Below are 21,313 nucleotides of genomic sequence, written 5' to 3' on the forward strand. Positions count from 1 at the left end.
AGAATGGTGAAGAAAAGTTTAATTAATAAAAATGTTAATAAAGGGGGCCTGCCATATTTTAAAATATTGTGTAAAGAAATGATTAGTTTGGTGTATTGAAAGAATTCTTAGGTGAATGAAATAGACTAGAGAGACCCTCAACAGACCCCAGAATAAGACACTTTATTAATGTCAAACACAGAAGCGTCTGAAATTAATGGTGAAGGTACAGATTAGTCAACAGAATGGTGCTGATATTCTCTGCTTAGCATGGACACTTGTGAAGGGGCTAATGAGTCTTTCTGTAATTAAACTGGGGAGGTGACAAGACCTCAGAGCAAACTAGAACTTGGAAATCTGAGGGAACTGGAGTCTCTTTCAGAATCTTCCTTTCATAGCTTCAGGGCAGTGTTTCTCAGAGCGAAAAGTGTCATCCATCAAGTATGTGTAAAAGAAAAATGGTGATGGAAATTCCAGTATGAACAATGTTAAACAGGGTGTCTCAGAATCTTTAATAGGATCAGTTACCATGAACCTCTAAGAACGCCACAGAGCATGGAATATTTACCAAACTTACTTAATTTTGGAACCCTTTTTGGGCAAAACTTATTTCTGGACTAGTGTTCTATGCAACGCTTTGGGAAAACTGGATCCATCTTAGGAAGGAAGGAGCTATTTTGATGGGTATGACACTCAGGGTTCTTGATGGGAAACATAAGCCCATGTTTACATAATTTAAGCGAAAAAGAATTTATTGGGAGGGAGTCTTCCCTGCTAGCTCAGTTGGTAAAGAATCTACCGGCAGTGCAGGAGTCCCCAGTTCTATTCCTGGGTCCCCTGGAGAAGGGAATGGCTACCCACTCCAGTATTCTGGCCTGGAGAACTCCATGGACAGAAGAGCCTGGCAGGCTATAGTCCATGGGGTCACACAGAGTGGACACGACTGAGCGACTTTCACAGCACAGCAATTTATTGGGATGTTTGTGGCTCAGCTGGTAAAGAGTCCACCTGCAATGCAGGAGACCTGCGTTCAATCCCTGGGTTGGGAAGATACCCTGGAGAAGGGAAAGGCTACCCACTCCAGTATCCTGGCCTGGAGAATCCCATGGACTGTATAGTCCACGCGGTTGCAAAGAGTCGGGCACAACTGAGCGACTTTCACTTTCACAACCCCTTGCTTTTAGATTCAACGTGAAGGTATGGAAAACGGGGCAGCATCAGGGAGGCTGACTGAGAGAAGAGTCCCAAGATGTTCCTTGAAGACTCTCCCGTATCTCTGAAACCACGGATTACGGTCTCAGTCATGCAGTGGTGGTATCTGATTGGCTCTGGTGAGAGGTTCTGGGTGTGTTTTTGATTCTCTGGTCACGTGTTTTCTTTTCTAAGTGTGTGACTGTCGAGCGGTGCGTCCTTCTCTAGAGCAGTTAAGTTACTGAGGCTTGAGGTTGGTTCTTTTGGCCACAAGGTGGCTCTCTTCTTTTTCCATCTCTGGTTCAAGACCCTTGCTGCTGCTGCTGCTAAGTCGCTTCAGTCAAGACCCTTAATTCTGGACAAACGCTGCCAGTCATCTTCATTCAATAATCATCGAAACTGGGAAAGTCTTTTTTTTTTCTTTTTAAAGTATATTTTCTTATTTATTATGTTTTTTATTGAAGTATAGTTGCTGTATACTATTATATGAGTTGCAGGTGTATAATTTAGTTACTCAAAATACTTCAAAGTTATACTCCATCTATAGTTATAAACTATTGTCTATATCTCCCATGTTGTGCAGCATATCCCGTAGATTATCTTATGCCCAACGATTTGCCCCTCTAATCCCCTACCCCTGCATTGCCCCTCCCCTTTCCTGCTCCCCTCTGGTAACCACTAGCTTGTTCTCTGTATCTGTGAGTCTGGTTCTTTTTTGTTACATTCACTAGTTTGTATGTTTTTTAGATCCTGGATATAAGTGGCAATGTACAGTGTTTCAGAGTGGGCAGCTCTTGTTGCACGGCACTAAGCAAGATGTTTCCACACAGCATTATCTTACTTGATTTGAACTGGCACAGATGATGGAGGGGGTCCCCAGATCACCCACCCAACTAGGGAGTGGCAGAGCCAGGGTTTCATCCCAGGGCTCATGATTTTACACTGGATTGACGGTTTGCAAGCCTTGGCTGCATGTGGGACTCACTTTGAGTTAACAAAGGTACTGATGCCCGAGTCCCAACCCAAACCAGTCAAGTCAGGATCTCTGGGGTGGGGTGCTGGCATCTTTATAAACACGCTCTAAGAGTGGAGACCGCTGCCCTAGGTCTCAGATGCACAGCTCTCCTTTCCCTCCGTCGCTCCTAGGGAAGGGAGCTCTGGGCGAGGGCAGTGTGAGCATGCAGTTCTCCTGTGGTTTAGAGTCAGATACACAGTGAGAAGTGGATTTATTTGTAGGAAATGCAAGCATGGGCCTGTCTCTTTGTACTATGTTTTAAATGCAAGCAGTTTGGAAAAATGCCGTGTTTTACACCATTTCAGGCTATGTTTTTCTTTTGTCAGTGCTTCAGGCTTAATCAGGGATGTAATTTGTTTTTCTTAATTGCAAGATACCAAGAATTATCCCGAGAGAATTTTACTCCCCTAGAGGGCAGGAACCATAGCTGTTCTGTTCAAGGTTGAGTTCTCAGCATCCATCACAGAGCTTGGCATACGGGGGACACTCAATACATTTCACTGGTTGGGTAAATGGATGCCTGAATGGATGAGTGACAGGCAAGGTTAGCCACTTCCCTGGGGATGTTCCCATTAGAAATATGATGAAAGACACCCGTTCTAAGCATTCTAGGTCAAAGCAGCAGTTTCAGGGACATCTCTAGGGAGCAGCCAGAAGCAAATGAAAGTTTTAGTTTCTTTGGGTGAGACTGACCCAGCTGAAGGGCCAGCTGGACAGCTTAATGAGGGAAAAAGAAGTTGGTAACCTCAGTAAGACAGGAAAGGAAACTAAAAGTATAAAATTGCTGCCGAGAGCAGTTATCTCATTTACTTTCTGAAAAGTGCCCTTTGGAATGGAAATGTTTGGGAAAAGAAGCCTGTCGTTAAGGTTGAAAAAGCAAGTTGGAGGGAACCAGCTTGGTGTATAAAGTGAACTGTGTTACAATTAGTGAGAATGTGGCCATAAATTAGGATTTTATAATTTCTTGGCTTAATGATTTTAGTTTGTGGAGGACAAACGTCCCTTTGTGGTATTAGAGAGATTACCATGGAGTTTTGGTTTTTTGGAGGTCTTGTTCTTTTTTGTGGGTTTGGGCACAGGTTTGAGTAGTTCATGCAGCACAAAAAGGTCCCATTAAGACAGAACTGGACATTTGCTGGATTTTACTTACTCTGGGTACTGGCAACTTTACTCCAATGGCCAAGCAGGATCCATGAGGTCAAGTACTAAATGATTATTGTACAAGTTATTTATGCATTATCCATGGAGGCATAAGGTCAGCATGAAAGATGGATGAATGAACTATGAAGTCTGTGCCACAGTTATGCTGTTGTTATTGTAACAGCTTTTCAGTTCCTCTTTGCTGACCAGTTAACTAGTGCTGACTGGTGATTCATTTACTAGTGCTAATGCCTTGTCCGTGTGGTGAGGGGAAAGTTTCGGTTCTGTGGATTCCCTTCTGCATGTTCCTTCTTTCTCCGCATAGGCTGAGGCTACGTCCACTTTCACCTCTTGTCCTTTCTCTGTTCATGGCCATAACTGGTGGCTCTCCATCGTAGCTCAGTTTTTAGCATATGACAATGGTTTAATAGCCTCAGTATTTCAAGCATGCTTGCAAATCATGAAGATGATAATAATAAAAAACCGCATCCACAAAAGACAATAACATGTTGGAGAAAACACATGAAGTCTTCAGTAGTCTCACTGGGGATCAGGAAAATGCAGTATAAAAGTTAACTATTTTATCGGTCCAAAAAAAGGAATTACTCCTTCCCACTGTTGATGAGGGTCCAGGGGAAATGAACTGTTCTATTAATATTATATGTGAATCTTTTTAGAGCATTATTTGTCAAAACTTATCATAAATCTTATTTGTTAAAAGATATATGTTTTGGTCCAGCAACTATGCTTGCAAGAATTTATCCCAAGGAAAAATGATGGATACAGCACAGAGACATTACTGAAGAATATTCTCTATAAGGCTGTTCATAGTGCTGAGCAATGGAAAGCATCCTGATTGTTTACTAACAAGGAACTGGTTACATAAATCATTATAGTTAGAATCCTAGGGATCCATTAAGAATAATATAGATTTTTTTATGAGAAGGAGAATACTCAGAATTTAGTTTCCATCCATCACCGTACAGTTGACCCCCTTTACCCATTCCAGCCTCCCTCCTGGCCCTTCCTCTCTGGTAATCACTATTCTATTCTCTGTATCTGTGCGCTTGTTTTCCTTTGGTTTGGTCTATTCATTTATTTTTTGATTTTGTTTATTTTTTTTCACCCCCGTATGAGTGACATCATATTGCATTTCTCTTTCACCATCTCTCTTATTTCACTTAGTGTAACCTATGTTGTTGGAGATGGCAAGATTTCATCTTTCATATGGCTGAGTAGTATGCCCTTGTGTATGTATTTATACCACATGAGGTTTCTTTATCCATTGATGGCAGTTAGGTTGCTGCCATAATTTGGCTATTGTAAATGATGCTACCATGAACACAGGGGTGTGCATACTTTTTTCATGATTTTATTTTTATCTGTTCATTTTTGGCTGTGCTGGGTCTTGGTCGCTGCGTGTGGGCTCTGTCAGTTGCAGAGACTGGGGGCTACTCTTTGTCGTGGACGCAGGCTTCTCCTTGTGTGGCTTTCCTAGAGCGTGGGCTCTAGGTGTGCAGGCTCAGTCGCCTTGGAGCATGTGGGATCTTCCTGGGCCAGGGATAAACCTGTGGCCCCTGAATTGGCAGGTGGATTCTTAACCCCTAGACCACCAGGGAGGTCCTCATATATCTTTTTGAATGAGTGATTTTGAATTCTTTGGATAAATACACAGTAGTGGAAAAGCTGGGCCACATGATATTCTATTCTTGGTTTTTGGAGGAATCGCTACATGGTTTTCTGTAATGACTGCTGTAATTTACATTCCTGCCAATAGCATATGGGTATTCCCTTTTCTCCACATCCTCACCAACACTTGTTATTTCTTGCTTTTTTTGATAAAAGCCTTTCTAACAGGTATGGAGTGATACCTCACTGTAGTTTTGATTTGCATTTCCCTGACAAATAGTGATGCTGAACATCTTTTCTTGTGCTTGTTGTCCATTTGTATGTCTTGTTTGGGAAAATGTCTGTTCAGCTCCTCTACCCATTTTTTCTTAACCAAGTTGATTTTTGTTATTGTTTTTGGGTTGTAGGAAATGGCACCCCACTCCAGTACTCTTGCCTGGAAAATCCCATGGACGGAGGGCTACAGTCCATGGGGTAGCAGAGTCGGACACGACTGAGCGACTTCACTTTCCTTTCACTTTCCTTCGGTTGTATAAGTTCTTTATATATTTTGGATATTAACCCCTTATCAGATATATCATGTACAAATATCTCCTCCCGTTTGGTTGCCCATCTTTTCATTTTGCTGATGATTTCCTTTGCTGTGCAGAAGTTTTTTAGTTTGGTGAAGTTCCACTTGTTTATTTTTGCTCTTGCTTCCCTTGACTGAGAAAACATTTCTGGAAAGATATTGCCAAGACTGAAGTCAAATTGGGTACTGCTTATGTTTTCTTCTAGGAATTTTATGGCTTACAGTTAAGTCTTTTAATCCATTTTCAGTTGATTTTTACCTATAGTGTGAAATAGTGGTCTAGTTTCTTTCTTTTTCTTTTGCATGAGGCTGTCCAGTTTTCTCAGCATCATTTATTGAAGGGACTATCCTCTGGAGAAAGGATAGACTACCCACTTCAGTATTCTTGGGTTTCCCTGGTGGCTTAGATGGTAAAGAATCCGCCTGTAATGTGGGAGACCTGGGTTCGATCCTTGGGTCGGGAAGATTCCCTGGAGGAGGGCATGGCAGCCCACTCCAGTATTCTTGCCTGGAGAATCCCCTACAGTCCATGAGGTCTCAAAGAGCTGGACACAACTGAGCGACTAAGCACACTTTCTTTCTTTTGTATGATCTTTGATTCTCTGTATAAATTAATTGTCCATATATGTGTAGTTTATTCTGGTCTCTCATTTCTGTTTCATTGATCTATGTATCTGTTTTCCTTCCAGTAACATGATAGCTCATTTCTTTTTAGTGCTGAATAATATTTCATTGTTTAGAAGTGCCACAGTTTATTTACCTACTATTTATTTATTATCACCCACTGAAAGCCTTAGACCTTTCATCCACATGTCAAGTACCAGACTCTATCTCTTAAACTTCAGGGATGAATACCAAACTATCTGAATGGTTCTATTAAGGCCACCCTAACTTAATGGAGAGAGGAAGCTTGGTAAGTACAATAATGGCCACAAAAATGCCCACATCCCAATCCCAGAAACAGGAAGTATATTAAGTCATGTGGTAAAGTGAAGTTAAGGCTGCTAATGAGCTGGCGTTGGGAATCCCCTGGCGGTCTGGTGATTAGGACTGTATGTTTTCACTGCCGAGGGTGTGGGCTCAGTCTCTGGTTGGGGAGCTAAGATCCTGCAAGCGTGCTGCATGCCCCAGATAAACATAATAAAAAATAAGCTGGCTTTAAGACAAGGAGACCATCCTGGATTATCTAAGTGGTCCCAGTGTAGGAGGCCTTAGAAATGGAAACAGGAGACAGAAGACTCAATGTCAGAGTAATGAACTGAGATAAAAACTCAACCTGCCAGTGGATGCCGGCTCTGAGCCAAGCATTGTAGGGGTTGAGAAGGAGGCATAGTTTCCCAAAGGAGGGGGAGCTAACTCTTTGTATCAGAAATGGAGATGGGAAGAATGCTGGGGAAAAGACATAGGAGCTGTCTATATATACTATACTATATAAATATATAAATATTATATAAATACACAGTTACAGTTGGATATCATTATGGATATAGAATAGGGTTTCTTAGGTGGTGCTAGTGGTAAAGAACCCGCCTGCCAATGCTAGAGACATGAGACTCGGGTTCGATCTCTAGGTCAGGAAGATCCCCAGGTCAGGAAGATCCCCTGGAGGAGGAAAGGGCAACCCACTCCAGTACTCTTGCCTGGAGAATTCCATGGACAGAGGAGCTTGGCGGACTATAGTCCGTGGGGTTGTAAAAGAGTTGGAAACAACTTAGTGACTAAAAAACAGCAACAACAACATGGACATAGATGTAAATGAATATATACATACACGTAGATATGAAGAATGAGCTGTGTGTATAGCCATTTTTATTTCCTGTATGGCAGATAATTTTTTTCCTTCTTGCTCACCTGGTTGATTTTCTATAATGAGTACCATTAAAAAAGAATTACAAAATACAAAAATAAGATTTGCATACTTTTCCCCAAGGGCCCTTTATAGCTTTCTTGCCATGAATTTGCCCTTCTCACTAAAGTCACAGGCAAGGGCTCTTTGGGGTAGTTGAGAGCAGGCTTCTCTGCCTGGAACACAGTCATCCTTCCCAGCAGCCAGGCTGCTCGCCCATACCCATTCCACACTGTTTATGATGGTGCCAGAGGGAACTGCCCGCTTACTGAGGCCTAGCCATGGCCACTGTGCCAGAGAAACACTGCCGTCACCCGATGTTCTAAAAGAGAGGAGCTCATTCCCAGGGTCAGGGGGAGCTGGGGAGGCCCTGTGCCATGTCTGCAGCCACTTTCGGTCTTGAGAGACTCTTCCCTTCTCCCTGGGATGATGGATGCTGTGTTTTCCCAATAGAAGCACTGCTTCTGAGGACAAGGTCCATGGCTGGCTCTCTCCTTGTAGCTGGTGCAGAGCAGGCATTGTAGGGGACAGGATGGATGAGGGCCCCCCTTCCATTTCTTTCTTCTTGGTTTCTCTGTCCCATCCCCTGTTCCCAGGGCACATGTCCAGAGGATGGCAGGACATCATTTGGCATCTGGGATCTGCTGGTCAAATCCCTCATCACATGACATGCAGGAGTCCCCTGTGAAGCCTGTGGAGCAGTTTGCTCAGCTGTTGTAACCATCTGCCTTCTCATTTCGTTCTCCCCTCCCCTCCACCCCTCCCCTATTCCCCCATCCCCTCTCCCTGGTTTTTTGTCCATTCTGTGCCTTGGATGGAAGGACTCAGATCACCACGCCTTGGAGATGACTGTCAGCACTGCTGGGATATGTCAAATGCCCCGAGTCTCTTTTCCACTCCCACTGATTATGCCCGCAGTGCACCTCCATGCACAAGGAGAGTCCCAACCAGAGAAGGAGAAAGTGATCAGACTGTGTCCTTCCTCCATTTTTAATTTTTTTTTTAATTTTTAAAATCTTTAATTCTTACATGCGTTCCCAAACATGAACCCCCCTCCCACCTCCCTCCCCATAACATCTCTCTGGGTCATCCCCATGCACCAGCCCCAAGCATGCTGTATCCTGCGTCAGACATAGACTGGCGATTTGATTCTTACATGATAGTATACATGTTAGAATGCCATTCTCCCAAATCATCCCACCCTCTCCCTCTCCCTCTGAGTCCAAAAGTCCGTTATACACATCTGTGTCTTTTTTGCTGTCTTGCATACAGGGTCGTCATTGCCATCTTTCTAAATTCCATATATATGTGTTAGTATACTGTATTGGTGTTTTTCTTTCTGGCTTACTTCACTCTGTATAATCGGCTCCAGTTTCATCCATCTCATCAGAACTGATTCAAATGAATTCTTTTTAACGGCTGAGTAATACTCCATTGTGTATATGTACCACAGCTTTCTTATCCATTCATCTGCTGATGGACATCTAGGTTGTTTCCATGTCCTGGCTATTATAAACAGTGCTGCGATGAACATTGGGGTACATGTGTCTCTTTCAATTCTGGTTTCCTCCAGTGTGTATGCCCAGCAGTGGGATTGCTGGGTCATAAGGTAGTTCTATTTGCAATTTTTAAAGGAATCTCCACACTGTTCTCCATAGTGGCTGTACTAGTTTGCATTCCCACCAACAGTGTAGGAGGGTTCCCTTTTCTCCACACCCTCTCCAGCATTTATTGCTTGCAGATTTTTGGATCACAGCCAATCTGACTGGTGTGAAGTGGTACCTCATTGTGGTTTTGATTTGCATTTCTCTAATAATGAGTGATGTTGAGCATCTTTCCATGTGTTTGTTAGCCATCCGTATGTCTTCTTTGGAGAAATGTCTATTTAGTTCTTTGGCCCATTTTTTGATTGGGTCGTTTATTTTTCTGGAATTGAGCTGCAGAAGTTGCTTGTATATTTTTGAGATTAGTTGTTTGTCAGTTGCTTCATTTGCTATTATTTTCTCCCATTCAGAAGGCTGTCTTTTCACCTTGCTTATAGTTTCCTTTGTTGTGCAGAAGCTTTTAATTTTAATTAGATCCCATTTGTTTACTTTTGCTTTTATTTCCAGAATTCTGGGAGGTGGATCATAGAGGATCCTGCTGTGATTTATGTCTGAGAGTGTTTTGCCTATGTTCTCCTCTAGGAGTTTTATAGTTTCTGGTCTTACATTTAGATCTTTAATCCATTTTGAGTTTATTTTTGTGTGCGGTGTTAGAAAGTGATCTAGTTTCATTCTTTTACAAGTGGTTGACCAGTTTTCCCAGCACCACTTGTTAAAGAGATTGTCTTTACTCCATTGTATATTCTTGCCTCCTTTGTCAAAGATAAGGTGACCACAGGTGTGTGGATTTATCTCTGGGCTTTCTATTTTGTTCCATTGATCTATATGTCTGTCTTTGTGCCAGTACCATACTGTTTTGATGACTGTGGCTTTGTAGTAGAGCCTGAAGTCAGGCAAGTTGATTCCTCCAGTTCCATTCTTCTTTCTCAAGATTGCTTTGGCAATTTGAGGTTTTTTGTATTTCCATACAAATCTTGAAATTATTTGTTCTAGTTCTGTGAAAAATATGGCTGGTAGCTTGATAGGGATTGCGTTGAATTTGTAAATTGCTTTGGGTAGTATACTCACTTTCACTATATTCCTTCCTCCATTTTTATCCAGAGGTCTTAGAACCCTGGAAGCACGGCAGAGGGGAAACAGGAAGTGAGCACCGACCTCCTGCCTGTCATCACTGTAGAGATTTTTGGTCGCTCTAGACCTGACCCAAAGCTCCTCCTCTGTTTGGAAGAGCAGGGATCTCCTGAGTGTCCAGGAGAACAGCCCTCCTTCCTGGCTGGAAAGTGAGGCTGGGACACCTGCCTTCTGCTTGGTCTTTTCTCTTCCTCTTTTCTCCTCTGGGCTGTCAAGCCAGGAGAGACTTAGGGCACCCAGGGAGACTTCAGGAAATACCTATGGATAAGCATGGTTAGAGGAAGGTAGCTCGTGATCCGCATCTTCCCTGCAAAATGGGAAATGAAACTCCTCATGGCCAAAGCTTTTACAGAAATTGTCTCTGAAACCCCAGAGGGCCCACAGAATTGTGGTTGCTTCTTGCCCAGCTTCCTCATGCTGGATCAGCCTTTTGTCCAGCAATCAGCAAAACATCTACCTGCAGCTTCCATTTCCATCGCTTGAGTAGATGCCCCCAATCCCAGTCCCCGCCTCTGCACTGAGCCCTGTCACATCTTGGCGAGGCTTCCAGACCCTTTCCTGGGGCCACTGGGAGGGCACGTGGGCATTCCATTGATTGCTCATGCTATGTACCAGCAAGAGTTGGAGGAAAATCAACTTTTCAACAGAGAGGGAAAGGGTCAGACATTCTCAAGTGTTCTGTGGCAGCTGCTCTCTCTCAAGTGCCTCAGAAGGAGACCAGGACCCCCAGGGCACTTTCTACCAGGGTCTTGAGTAACCTGGATTCCTCTCCATCTCCAGGCCCTGGGGTGAGGATGTGGGGCCAGGAACCAGGAGAAGAAAGGCTGAGGTGACTCTGGGATTAGACTGGGGAACAAGCGGGAGAGCCCAGAAACAGAACATTCTCACTCCTGCTGAGCCCTGGTAGAACCAAGGCTCTTCAACTAGATGAGCAACTTTAAGAGAGTGGGCATGGTTATCACTGTCCAGAGACTGGCAGGGAGTGAGCTAACGTCAAAGCTTAGAGCAGACAGTAGGGCAGGCCTGGATGCTACTTGGAGAGGGAGGAAATGAAACAGAATGAAAGGGACACTATCCTGTGACTCAGCTTCCTTCCCAGCACTTGGAAAGCATGGTGTGGAGTCCTCTGTGGTTCCCTCAACTGGTCAGAGAAACAGCTCCTGTTTGAGGCCGACTCAGTCTGCAAAGGGAGCTGCAAGGGGCCTATAAGTGCAGTGAACTGGTCAGACAGGGAGGTGGGATCCTCTCAAATATCAAAGGCATCAGAAGCCCCTGCAAGTAGAGTTATTTCCTTGGTCCTGATCGTTTCGCCTCCAACCTTGGTCCCTGACACCAACCTGTTCTCCAACTCCACTGGCTCAGAGTCAGCGGGGCCAGGTCAGCTTTCTAGTCCTGTGGCTGGAGTTGTTAGGCATATTTGGATAAGATTTAAAATCACTCTTGATTCATGCTTTTTACAGTTGGAGGCTGTAGAAACATGCAGTGGCTTCCAAGAGACAGATTCCAGTCCACAGGCTGGAATTTCAGAGTTGAGTCGTGGTTGGCCATCACCTGTTCCATTCATCTCCCTTTCATGCATCCATCCGTCTTCCACCCATCCATCTGCCCATCCGCCCATCCTTTCATACATCCACTTCCTATCCATGCATCCAACCATCCATCCATCCAGTTATCTGAACTTCCTTCCTCTTCTCTTTCCCTTTCTCTCTGCCCTCCTCTCTTTTCTATCTTCCAGGAAATATTTGTTTAGAATACATTTAGTACCAGGGCTTCCCTGGTGGCTCAGAGGTTAAAGCATCTGCCTGCAATGTGGGAGACCTGGGGTCAGTCCCTGGGCTGGGAAGATCCCCTGGAGGAGGAAATAGCAATCCACTCCAGTATTCTTGCCTGGAGAATCCCATGGACAGAGGAGCTTGGTGGGCTACAGTCCACGGGTCGCAAAGAGTCAGGCACGACTGAGCGACTTCACGTTCTTTCTTTCTTTCTTTCTCAGATTTGGCAGACCTCTTCAAAGTATGAGAAATTTCCCAGAAGAAAACTTAGTCCCTCAGAGACGGACACCAAATCAGCTGCTGTTTGCCCTGAGCATCTCCCATGAATGAAAGAATAGCTCCTGGTCTGATGTTGCTGATCCTCCCCACTTTGTCTGAGACCCTCACGAGTGCAGGAAGCAGAGAGGAGAACCCAACTCTTACATGTACATTTGAATCTCAAGTCCCAATTTATAAAGGGATACTGGCTTCCCAGGTGGAGCTAGTGGCAAAGAACCTGCCCGCCAACGCAGGAGATTTAAGAGAGGCTGGTTCAATCCCTAGATCAAGAAGATCCCCTGGAGGAGGACATAGCAACCCACTCCAGTATGCTTGCCTGGAGAATCCCATGGACAAAGGAGCCTGGCAGGCTATAGTGCATAGGGTCGCACAGAGTTGGACATGACTGAAGCAACTTGACACGTGTCACCTAAGATGCCTTGACAACAGAAAGTTGAACATTTTATTGCAGTGGTCTCCTTACTGGTCTCCCTGCTTCCAGACCCCCCACACCCTGGTCTCTGCTTCTAACCGTAGTCAGAGTGATCTTTCTTTAATGTTCCTGTCCTTGTCTCTCTACTGCCTAAAGTCCTTCACTGGCTCCACATCACCCATAAGCCAGAGTTAAAGCTCTTTAACATGACCCAAAAGGGCCTTTATGATCTGACCCCAAGTGCCCCCTTAGCCCATGCCCTCCCCACTCTAGCCATATACTTTACACTCTAACAGTGCCAAGCCACTTACAACTCACCAGGCACACCATACTTCCGAATATGCTAATCTCTCTCCTTGGAACCTCTTACCATTACTCCAGTCTCTGTGCTTCCTTTGACTTGTGCACATTCTTCTGTCATTAAGCTCATCACCCGGTGCGTGCGTGCATGTTCATTTGTGTCCGACTCTCTGTGACCCTGTGGACCGCAGCCCGCCAGGCTCCTCTGTCCACGGGATTCTCCAGGCAAGGATGTTGGAGTGAGCTGCCACGCCCTCCTCCTAGGGATCTCCCTGACCCAGTGATCGACCCTCATCTCTGGTGTCTCTTGCATTGCCGGCAGATTCTTTACCACTGAGCCACATGGGAAGTATTGTCATTCATTAGCTCAGGTCTTTCTTTTCTGGCTTCTCTGGTGGCAGAGACAGTAAAGAATCTGCCTGCAGTGCAGGAGACCCGGGTTTGATCTCTGCATCAGGAAGATCCCTGGAGAAGGGAATGGCAATCCACTCAAGTGTTCTTGCCTGGAGAATTCCAGGGATAGAGGAGCCTGGCGGCCTATAGTTCGTGGGGTCCCAAAGAGTAGGACATGACTGAGTAACTGACACTTTCACCTTTTTTTCTACTAGACAGAATCAAAGGGAAACAGAACTCAGAGAGGAAGGAGGAAAATGACACAGGATGAAGACAGGTGAACTGTTTGAGTGTAAGGGCCATGGGTTATTCAGCTTTGCGTCTCAGTCCTGGTACAGTGCCGGCTACACCGAAGGCACTCAACATGTATTTGTGAGGTGAAAGGATGGCTGGCTGGATGATGGATGAGGGCCGTCTTATAAGAGGGAAAGCTTAGCCTGAGGACAAGATGGTTAAAGTGTCCATGTAACAGATACCCAGAGAAAATGATGGCCTCTTCTTGAAAAGTCAGACTTCTGAGGAGCGGACCGAGCTGCAGCCTAGGACAGGCAAGGTACCTAAGCCAGGAATGGGGAACTTTGGGATGACACAGTGAACTCCGGGGGTCACTTCCCTTTTCGTCTAGATAAAAAGTCTTTGGGGAGACAGCTGGCTGGGAGCACCTGTGCAGGATGAAGGCTGCCGACAGCGAGGTCCCTGATGCGCACTTCAGGGTGGACAAGCAGAACGTCTCCCTCTGGCCCCCAGGCAAGCGTCAGCCTCTGCTCAGAGCCTGCTCAGGGATCTGTGGCTGAGCTTGCAGTTGGCTGCTCCCTCACCAAACGCTCTCCTCTGCTTCCTGCAGACCCTCCTCCCAAGACATGTCCATCCCAGGTTCTGGGGAGACTCCTCACGGTCCGCGCTGTGGTCGTCTTCCTGACGCTGGTCACGGTCACCTCTGTCCTGCTGCAGGCCATTCTCTGTAAGTCCCCAGCTTTGATCTGGGCTCGGTCTTTCCCCAAGGCCAGGGGTCCTTCCCCTCTCTGGTGGGCTCTCCCTCCTCTGGCTTCTTCATGTGTCTTGTTTCCCCATCTTTCCATGTGCAGTCAGAGAGTCCGCAGTGAGACCAGCCGCTTCTTCTCCTTCCTTTCCGGTTCCGGGGAGGTGTTCCTGACTGGGGTCAGCGTGCCTGTGCTCAAGGGCGTGCTCTTTCTTCCCAGGGAGTGTTCATCCCATCTTCATCCTGGGTCACTTTTCTCCTTCGTCTCCAAGCTCTGTGTCCCTTTGATTCAGAGCCTTGTGGGGAACCCCCAACAGTGAGCATAATGATTGTAGCTTCGTCCCCAACTGACTAGGCCAGGTTAGGGTTAGGGAGCACCTCCCTCCACCCCACAGGGCCCTTCCATGCTCTCTTCACTCTCCCGCTCCCACAAAGATCATGCGAAGGGAGGTGCCCTACTTCTTCACTGGATGTGTGGCTTATCTTTCCTCTTCTTCCTGCTTCGCCAAGCCTTCTTAGCCTCTGCTGCTAGTAGAAGCTTCTTTCTCTCATTAGGTCTCCAGATAGCAGACAGAGGGAACTTCTGTCTTCTCCCTTCAAGGCCCCAGGACACATTTGGACTTGGACTTAGAGGCTCTGAGTAGAATCTCCCCTGCTTTGAGCCCACTGGTATACTTTTGGTTTCTTCTGTGGCCTGAGCCTGTAGCCTGAGCAGACAGTGACAGCGGGTAGGACAGGGAAGGGGAGAAGTGGTTTCATAATTCTCCCTTCTTGTTTTCTCTGGAGAGGAAATCACTTCCAGACAAGAAGTCTGCATGGCTGGCCCCTCCGATGGCCATGAGGGACCTATGGGCAGTCATGGGGGGGATGGTGCTTCCCTAGCTGATGGGCACTGTGGGGGTCTCTGGAAAGAGAGGGCTGGGAGTCAAGTGATGGGCCCAGTGTGACATGGGAAGGATGACAAGGGGGTGACTGAAGGCATCTCTTTACCAAATGTGCCCTGAACATGCAAAGGAAATATAGGACTGGATTCTAATCCCCTCTTCTGCTTACCTATGAGCCTCAGAGATCCCATGATTTACCAATCTTTGCATGATCTGCATCTATCAGAGTCCCTGGCACATGGAAGGTGTCCATTCTATGTTTGTTGAATGAAAACATTATGACTGAATAGAGGGTAGGCAACTGCTCCTTGGGCTGCGTCCTTGGGAAGCTTGATCCCATACCTTCCCTCCCCTTCCTTTCATCACCCTGGCAACACCCCACTCCAGTCCCTGAGGGTCCCTGCAGCTGACCTCTTGACTTTCTCAAATTCAGATCCCTGGTTTATGGGCACAATATCAGATGTCAAGACCAACGCCCAGTTGCTGAAAGGTCGTGTGGACAACATCAGCTCCCTGAGTTCTGAGATCAAGAGGAACAGAGGTGCCCTGGTGGCAGTGGGCTTTCAGGTCCGGATGGTGAATGCCAGCTTGGACCGCATAAGCCCTCAGATCCGGAGGTTGGAAACAGGCTTGAAGGAAGCCAGTGCGCAGCTGCAGGTGCTAACAAGTAGTTGGGAAGCAGTCGATGAGTTAAATGCCCAAATCCCAGGGCTAAAACAAGATTTGGATAGAGCCAGTGCTTTAAATGCAAAGGTCCGGGAACTCCAGAGCGGTTTGGAGAGTATCAGCAAATTGCTTCAACAGCAAAGTAAGTGACTCAGAAAAGAGCTTTGCAAGTTGGCCAGTGGCCCGTGGGACCTTATTAACCTCAGGCATGATGGCATTGGGCCGGTGTGTGTGGAGGAAAGCATGGGCGTGGCTGGAAAGTTAAGAAGAGAGAGCTCAGCACTGGAGTTGGGGAGGACTTGGGGGCTGTTCAGGAGAGAAGGGACCAGGGACCAGCTGGGGCTCCCACACCAAGCCACAGAATACGAAGACATTACCGAGTCTCTCTGTCTGGGTCCAAACCTCACCATTTTCCAGCAGTTCCTGCCTAGAGCTCAGGGGCTCAGACACGTGTGATGGTCAATGGAGAGACGGATTCTTGATTCATCCTCTCTCGCTCTCCCTTCTCTGAGCCCAGAGACTCTACCAATCTCAGACTTTCAGGATCTCAGGGAGTGTCCCCAAGCTCCTACACAAGGACCAAAGGACCCCAGAGCCCAGCCCCATTCACTCTATTTCTGGGATCCTGCTCAAATACTCCCACCCAGCCAGCACCAGAGAAAGCAGGAACACCAGCGTTCACATTTCACCCTTGTTCCCAGATGACATTCTCCAGGTGGTTTCTCAAGGCTGGAAGTACTTCAGGGGGCACTTCTATTACTTTTCTCAAATCTCGAAGACCTGGTACAGTGCCCAGCAGATGTGTATATCGAGGGACTCCCACCTGACCTCAGTGACCTCAGAGCGTGAACAGGTGAGTGCTGCCCCGTGGAGGTATATTGGTAGCTGTATCAGGCAGGATGGGCAATATGATGCTTCAGTGACAAATATTCCCAAATATTAGTAATTCTTCACAATTACTTCTCACTTACACACTACATGTCCAACAAGGGCCAGCAAGGGGTTTTGTTCATTGTGGCTACTTAAGGGCTTAGGCCAGAGGAGATTTCTTATCAACATACGTTTCCACAATTGCTGAGGTAAGAAAGGGGAACATGGTACATTGTATGCTGGGTCTTAAAGCCTGGAAACAACACATTTCATTGGCCAAACAAATGACGCAGTATTTGTAGCTTCAAAGAGGGCAGGATAGTGCAGCCTTTCCATGTGCCCAGAAAAATAAAAATATTTGTGAATAGCATTAATGACACCATCTAGCCCAAGAAGTCCTCTTCCTGGTGAGACAGAATATTAAACAAGCTCCTTTCATCTTAAGCGGGCCAGCAGAGCGGGCAGAGTCAGAGTCAGGATGGAGTCCCAACCCTGCGTCTGTGGGTTCAGGGGCTGTGGCTGGGGATGGGTGAAGATGCCCAGAGAGACAGATGCTCCGACGCCTCATCTCCACCTACTGTCTTCCTGTAGGAGTTCCTCTACAGGACAGCAGGCGGACTTCCCTACTGGATCGGCCTAACCAAAGCAGGAAGTGAGGGGGACTGGCACTGGGTGGATGGCACTCCGTTCAACAAGGTCCAGAGTGAGAAGTAAGTCCTGAGAAGCCTCTGTCCCAGGCTCTTTCTTGGGCTGGGTCCGGGGCACGAAGAGTTGGGGGAGAGTCCCATTGGCTGCAGGGATTGCCATCCTTCCTGTCCTTGATCAGCAGGAGCATTGACTAGAGATCTAGCTGATCTCTGCCACTGATTGGCTGGGGAGCTGGGGACAAATTCATGGCTACTCCAGGCCCTCTGGGGTTTGGCAGCATGGCCATCCACTCAGCCTTGGCAGGGACCTCATTCTAAATCTAGGTCTTTGCACTGTGGGTTCCTATAGGGCCTTGAGAGTGGGCGGGCTGTGTGGCCCTAAGTTGGGGGGAGATTGCAGGCTCAGAGGTTGATGGATAACTGGTCCCCTTCCTCTCAGGCAAGGAAAAATTTGCAACCCTACCACCCCAGACCGAAACTGGGGTTGAAGTCTCTCATTCACTCACTGGCAATGCATTTTGCTTTGTTTTTCCCCTCGATAGGTTCTGGATTCCAGGCGAGCCCAACAACTATGGGAACAATGAACACTGCGTCAACCTAAAGATGTCCTCACTGCGGTCATGGAATGATGCCTCCTGTGACAATACATTTCCTTTTATCTGTAAGCGACCCTATAAACCATCAGAACCATGACCGGACTGGCCCCTGTGCTAGCACTTTAAGCTCCAGCGCTCACTGAATTCAAGGAAATGCTCCTCTCTCCTTTGTCCTCCAAGGTGATTTTGAACCTTAATTTTTCATGCTTTAAAATTGTCCTGAAGGCATCCCAGAGTCCATCTGCCTTGGCTGGGAATTCTCTGGCCCTGCAGTGGATATCCTTTCCACTTCAGCTTCAAAGGCAGATGAAGTGGAAAAGATATCTTGGGTTGAAATGCGGAGGTGAGGGTGGAGAGAATGAGAAGTTTGCACTGCCCCAGTGAGATGGACCAGGATACACCATCTGGGGCAGCACCTTGGAGGGGTCCGTCCCTTTGGAGAAGCCTCAGCTTTACTGTGTGAAATTTGTGTACGACCACCTGAGATTCGCTGGAGACCGAGACTCAGGGCATTTCCAGTTGATACCCCAGAATTCCCAGTTGTCTTCCTAAGGGTTCTCAGTGGAAGAGCTCTGATCTTGGTAGGCCCTGTTCATGCCATCTACCCGTGGTCCCCTTCATCCTTATACTCTGAGACCTGAGCCCCTTCCTCCCTGGGATAGGCTTGACTGGTCCAGGTCAGAGGCTTGATGGAAATGTGTCTCTGCAGACCTAGACCAGTATCCAAGTGCTTCTCCCGACCCATCACTTGCTGGGTGCTCCTCCCCAGGTCCCAGTCTGTCTGCGCAGCTCCTCTGCCTGGTTCCCTGGGCCTCCTCTTTCTTCTGCATCTCCTCTCTTCCCAGGGGTTAGGGGAAGCGGCCTTCAGTAGAGAGGGCACCTCAGCTTCATTAGAATAAAATGCTGCCTGGGAACAGGCCACTCTCATTTTCTTCCTGGGGGTACAGGTGGATGTGTGGGGTGGAGGGAACATTTGCTCTACTGGATATGAAGTTCTGGGGTGTCCTCAGGAAACAGTTAGGAGTTCAAATAACAGTCAGAAAGTCCCAGCCCTGGAAATGCCGTAAAACATAAGCAGTACTTATTTTTTATTTTTGCTGAAATGCATCCGAATAGGACTGCAGTGTCTGGCGTGTCACCACCTTCTGGGTGGTCTTTCTTCTTAGACATTTGCAGACCAGCTTCTGTTCTCTGGGTTTGCACTGGATGGGGAGATGCGTCAGGTCTCCCATTCTTCACAGAGGCCCTGATCACAGCCATCAGGTCCAAATCTGCCATCCAGGGGCTGCAGCAGGAATCCAGGCTGCACCAGACAGAGCGGAGCAGAGAGGAAGCAGAAAGGGGTGCTCTGTGAACGCATGGCAGGCTCAGCAGAGCGGCCCTCCCCTCCCTGGGGTCCTTGTTAGGTGCCCTCTTTAGGGTCCTGGGGGGAGGATGTTTTTCTTCAATAACTGTGACCAGCAGAGTGATGTTCTGGTTGTGAAGAGGTTGAACTGGAGGGATATTAGGAGGAAGCTTGAAGGAACACGGGGCAAATGGGCTTTTTAAAAATAGGTGATGATGAGGAATGAACAGTCAGTGGTGGGGTTCATACGAGAGCATTTGCCCAAAGCTCCAGGGGCATCTGCAGTCTGAGGGTGGGTGGGGGCACCTCAGGGAAGTGCAGACTGCCGAGCGCTCAGGATGGGCTGTGTGGGCACGGAAGGTATCTGCATCTTCTCTAAGAAATACTTGGCTGTTCTTACTCTTCATAATTTGAAGTAGCAAATTATGGGAGAATCTTATTTCTTCCCAGTGTCAACTGCCTGCGCATAGCACGAGCTGATGGAGAAATGAAAAAAATACAAGTGGTAGGCTCAGAGCTGCCTCTAGGGAACTATCCCATTATGTTTCCAAACCTGGCTCTGCTTTCCATCGTACTGTCACGCCTGACCTGTTAGTCACCATGTCTGGGCTGCCGTGTTTTGTCTGTTCTTTTTAATTAAAAAAATTTTTTTTTAAATTTCCTGGATGATTACATTTTATTCATTTTTTGATGTGGTTTTATTCCATTTTAAAATTGATTAATTTTAATTGGAGGATAATTACTTAACAATATTGCGGTGGTTTTTGCCATCCATCGACATGAATCGGCCATGGGGGCACATGTGTCCCCCATCCTGAATGCCCCTCCCACATCTCTCCCCACCCTCTCCCTCTCGGTTGTCCCAGAGCGCTGGTTTTGAGTGCCTTGCTACATGCATCGAACCTGCACTGGTCGTCTATTTTACAAATGGTAATATACATGTTTTATTTATTTATTTGCTTTTGGCAGTGCTGGGTCTTTGTGGCTGCACACAGGCTTTCTCTAGTTGAGCGGGGCCTCCTCTCTAGTTGTGGTGACTGGGCTTCTCATTCAGTGGCTTCTCTTTTTACGGAGCATGGGTTCTAGGTGCACTGTGCTGTGCTTAGTCATAGACTGTATGACTGCATGGACTGTGTAACCTGCCAGGCTCCTCTGTCCACGGGGATTCTCCAGGCAAGAACACTAGAGTGGGTTGCCATGCCCTCCTCCAGGGCATCTTCCCAAACCAGGGATCGAACCCAGGTCTTCTGCATTGCAGTCAGATTCTTTACCATCTGAGCCACCAGGGAAACCCAAGAATACTGGAGTGGGTAGTCTATCCCTTCTCCAGGGGATCTTCCCAACCCAGGAATTGAACTGGGGTCTCCTGCACTGCAGGAGGATTCTTTACCAGCTGAGCTACCAGGGAAGCCCACGGCTTCAGTATTTGCCGAGTATGGGCTTAGTTGCTCTGCAGCGTGTGGAACCTTCCCAGACCAGGGATCGGACCTGTGTCCCCTGCGTTGGCAGGCAGATTCTCAACTGCTGGATGACCAGTAAGTTCCTGTGCTGCTGTGCTGAGCAGCATGTGACCCCGCCCCACACTCCAGCTTCCTCCCCAAGGTAGGCGCTTGTCACTAGGGCAGTGGATTCAAAGCCTTGCATGTAAGACCTAAAATTTCACTTATTGCCATGACATTTTTGGGGTCTTACAGAGCCCCCAAAGCCTAACTATGGGTTCCCCCACACTCACCAGATGTGTTCCCTGACCTGGCCTGTTCCCCTTGACTGGACCAGCTGACCTCCACCCAGTTTTCAACCTATTGGGTTCCTCTATGGCACCCCGCTCCAGGACTCTTGCCTAGAAAATCCCATGGACTGAGGAGCCTGGTGGGCTGCAGTCCATGGGGTCGCTAAGACTCGTACACGACTGAGCGACTTCACTTTCACTTTTCACTTTCATGCATTGGAGAAGGAAATGGCAACCCACTCTAGTGCTCTTGCCTGGAGAATCCCAAGGACGGGGGTGCCTGGTGGGCTGCCGTCTATGGGGGCGCACAGAGTTGGACATGACTGAAGTGACTT

The 21,313-nt window shown here is 47.2% G+C and overlaps 1 protein-coding gene across 1 annotated transcript; it reads left to right on the forward strand.

Moving 5' to 3' along the window:
* CD207 (CD207 molecule) lies at nucleotides 13,892–19,858 on the forward strand. The gene is made up of 6 exons (XM_005686383.3): nucleotides 13,892–14,009; nucleotides 14,107–14,223; nucleotides 15,559–15,933; nucleotides 16,493–16,644; nucleotides 17,253–17,371; nucleotides 17,851–19,858. Exons 1-6 carry the CDS (start codon nucleotides 13,934–13,936, stop codon nucleotides 17,999–18,001), a joined length of 990 nt encoding a protein of 329 aa, XP_005686440.1. The 5' UTR covers nucleotides 13,892–13,933; the 3' UTR covers nucleotides 18,002–19,858.

This window comes from Capra hircus, chromosome 11, assembly GCF_001704415.2.
Source record: "Capra hircus breed San Clemente chromosome 11, ASM170441v1, whole genome shotgun sequence".
NCBI classification, from domain to species: Eukaryota; Metazoa; Chordata; class Mammalia; order Artiodactyla; family Bovidae; genus Capra; species Capra hircus.

Bases quoted from the DNA above. Each gene is read 5' to 3' on its own strand.
- CD207 (XM_005686383.3), top strand. From the start codon at position 13,934: ATGAAGGCTGCCGACAGCGAGGTCCCTGATGCGCACTTCAGGGTGGAC. The intron at 15,934-16,492 runs GTAAGTGACTCA...CCTTGTTCCCAG, and splicing joins CAAATTGCTTCAACAGCAAA to ATGACATTCTCCAGGTGGTT. The intron at 17,372-17,850 runs GTAAGTCCTGAG...TCCCCTCGATAG, and splicing joins AACAAGGTCCAGAGTGAGAA to GTTCTGGATTCCAGGCGAGC.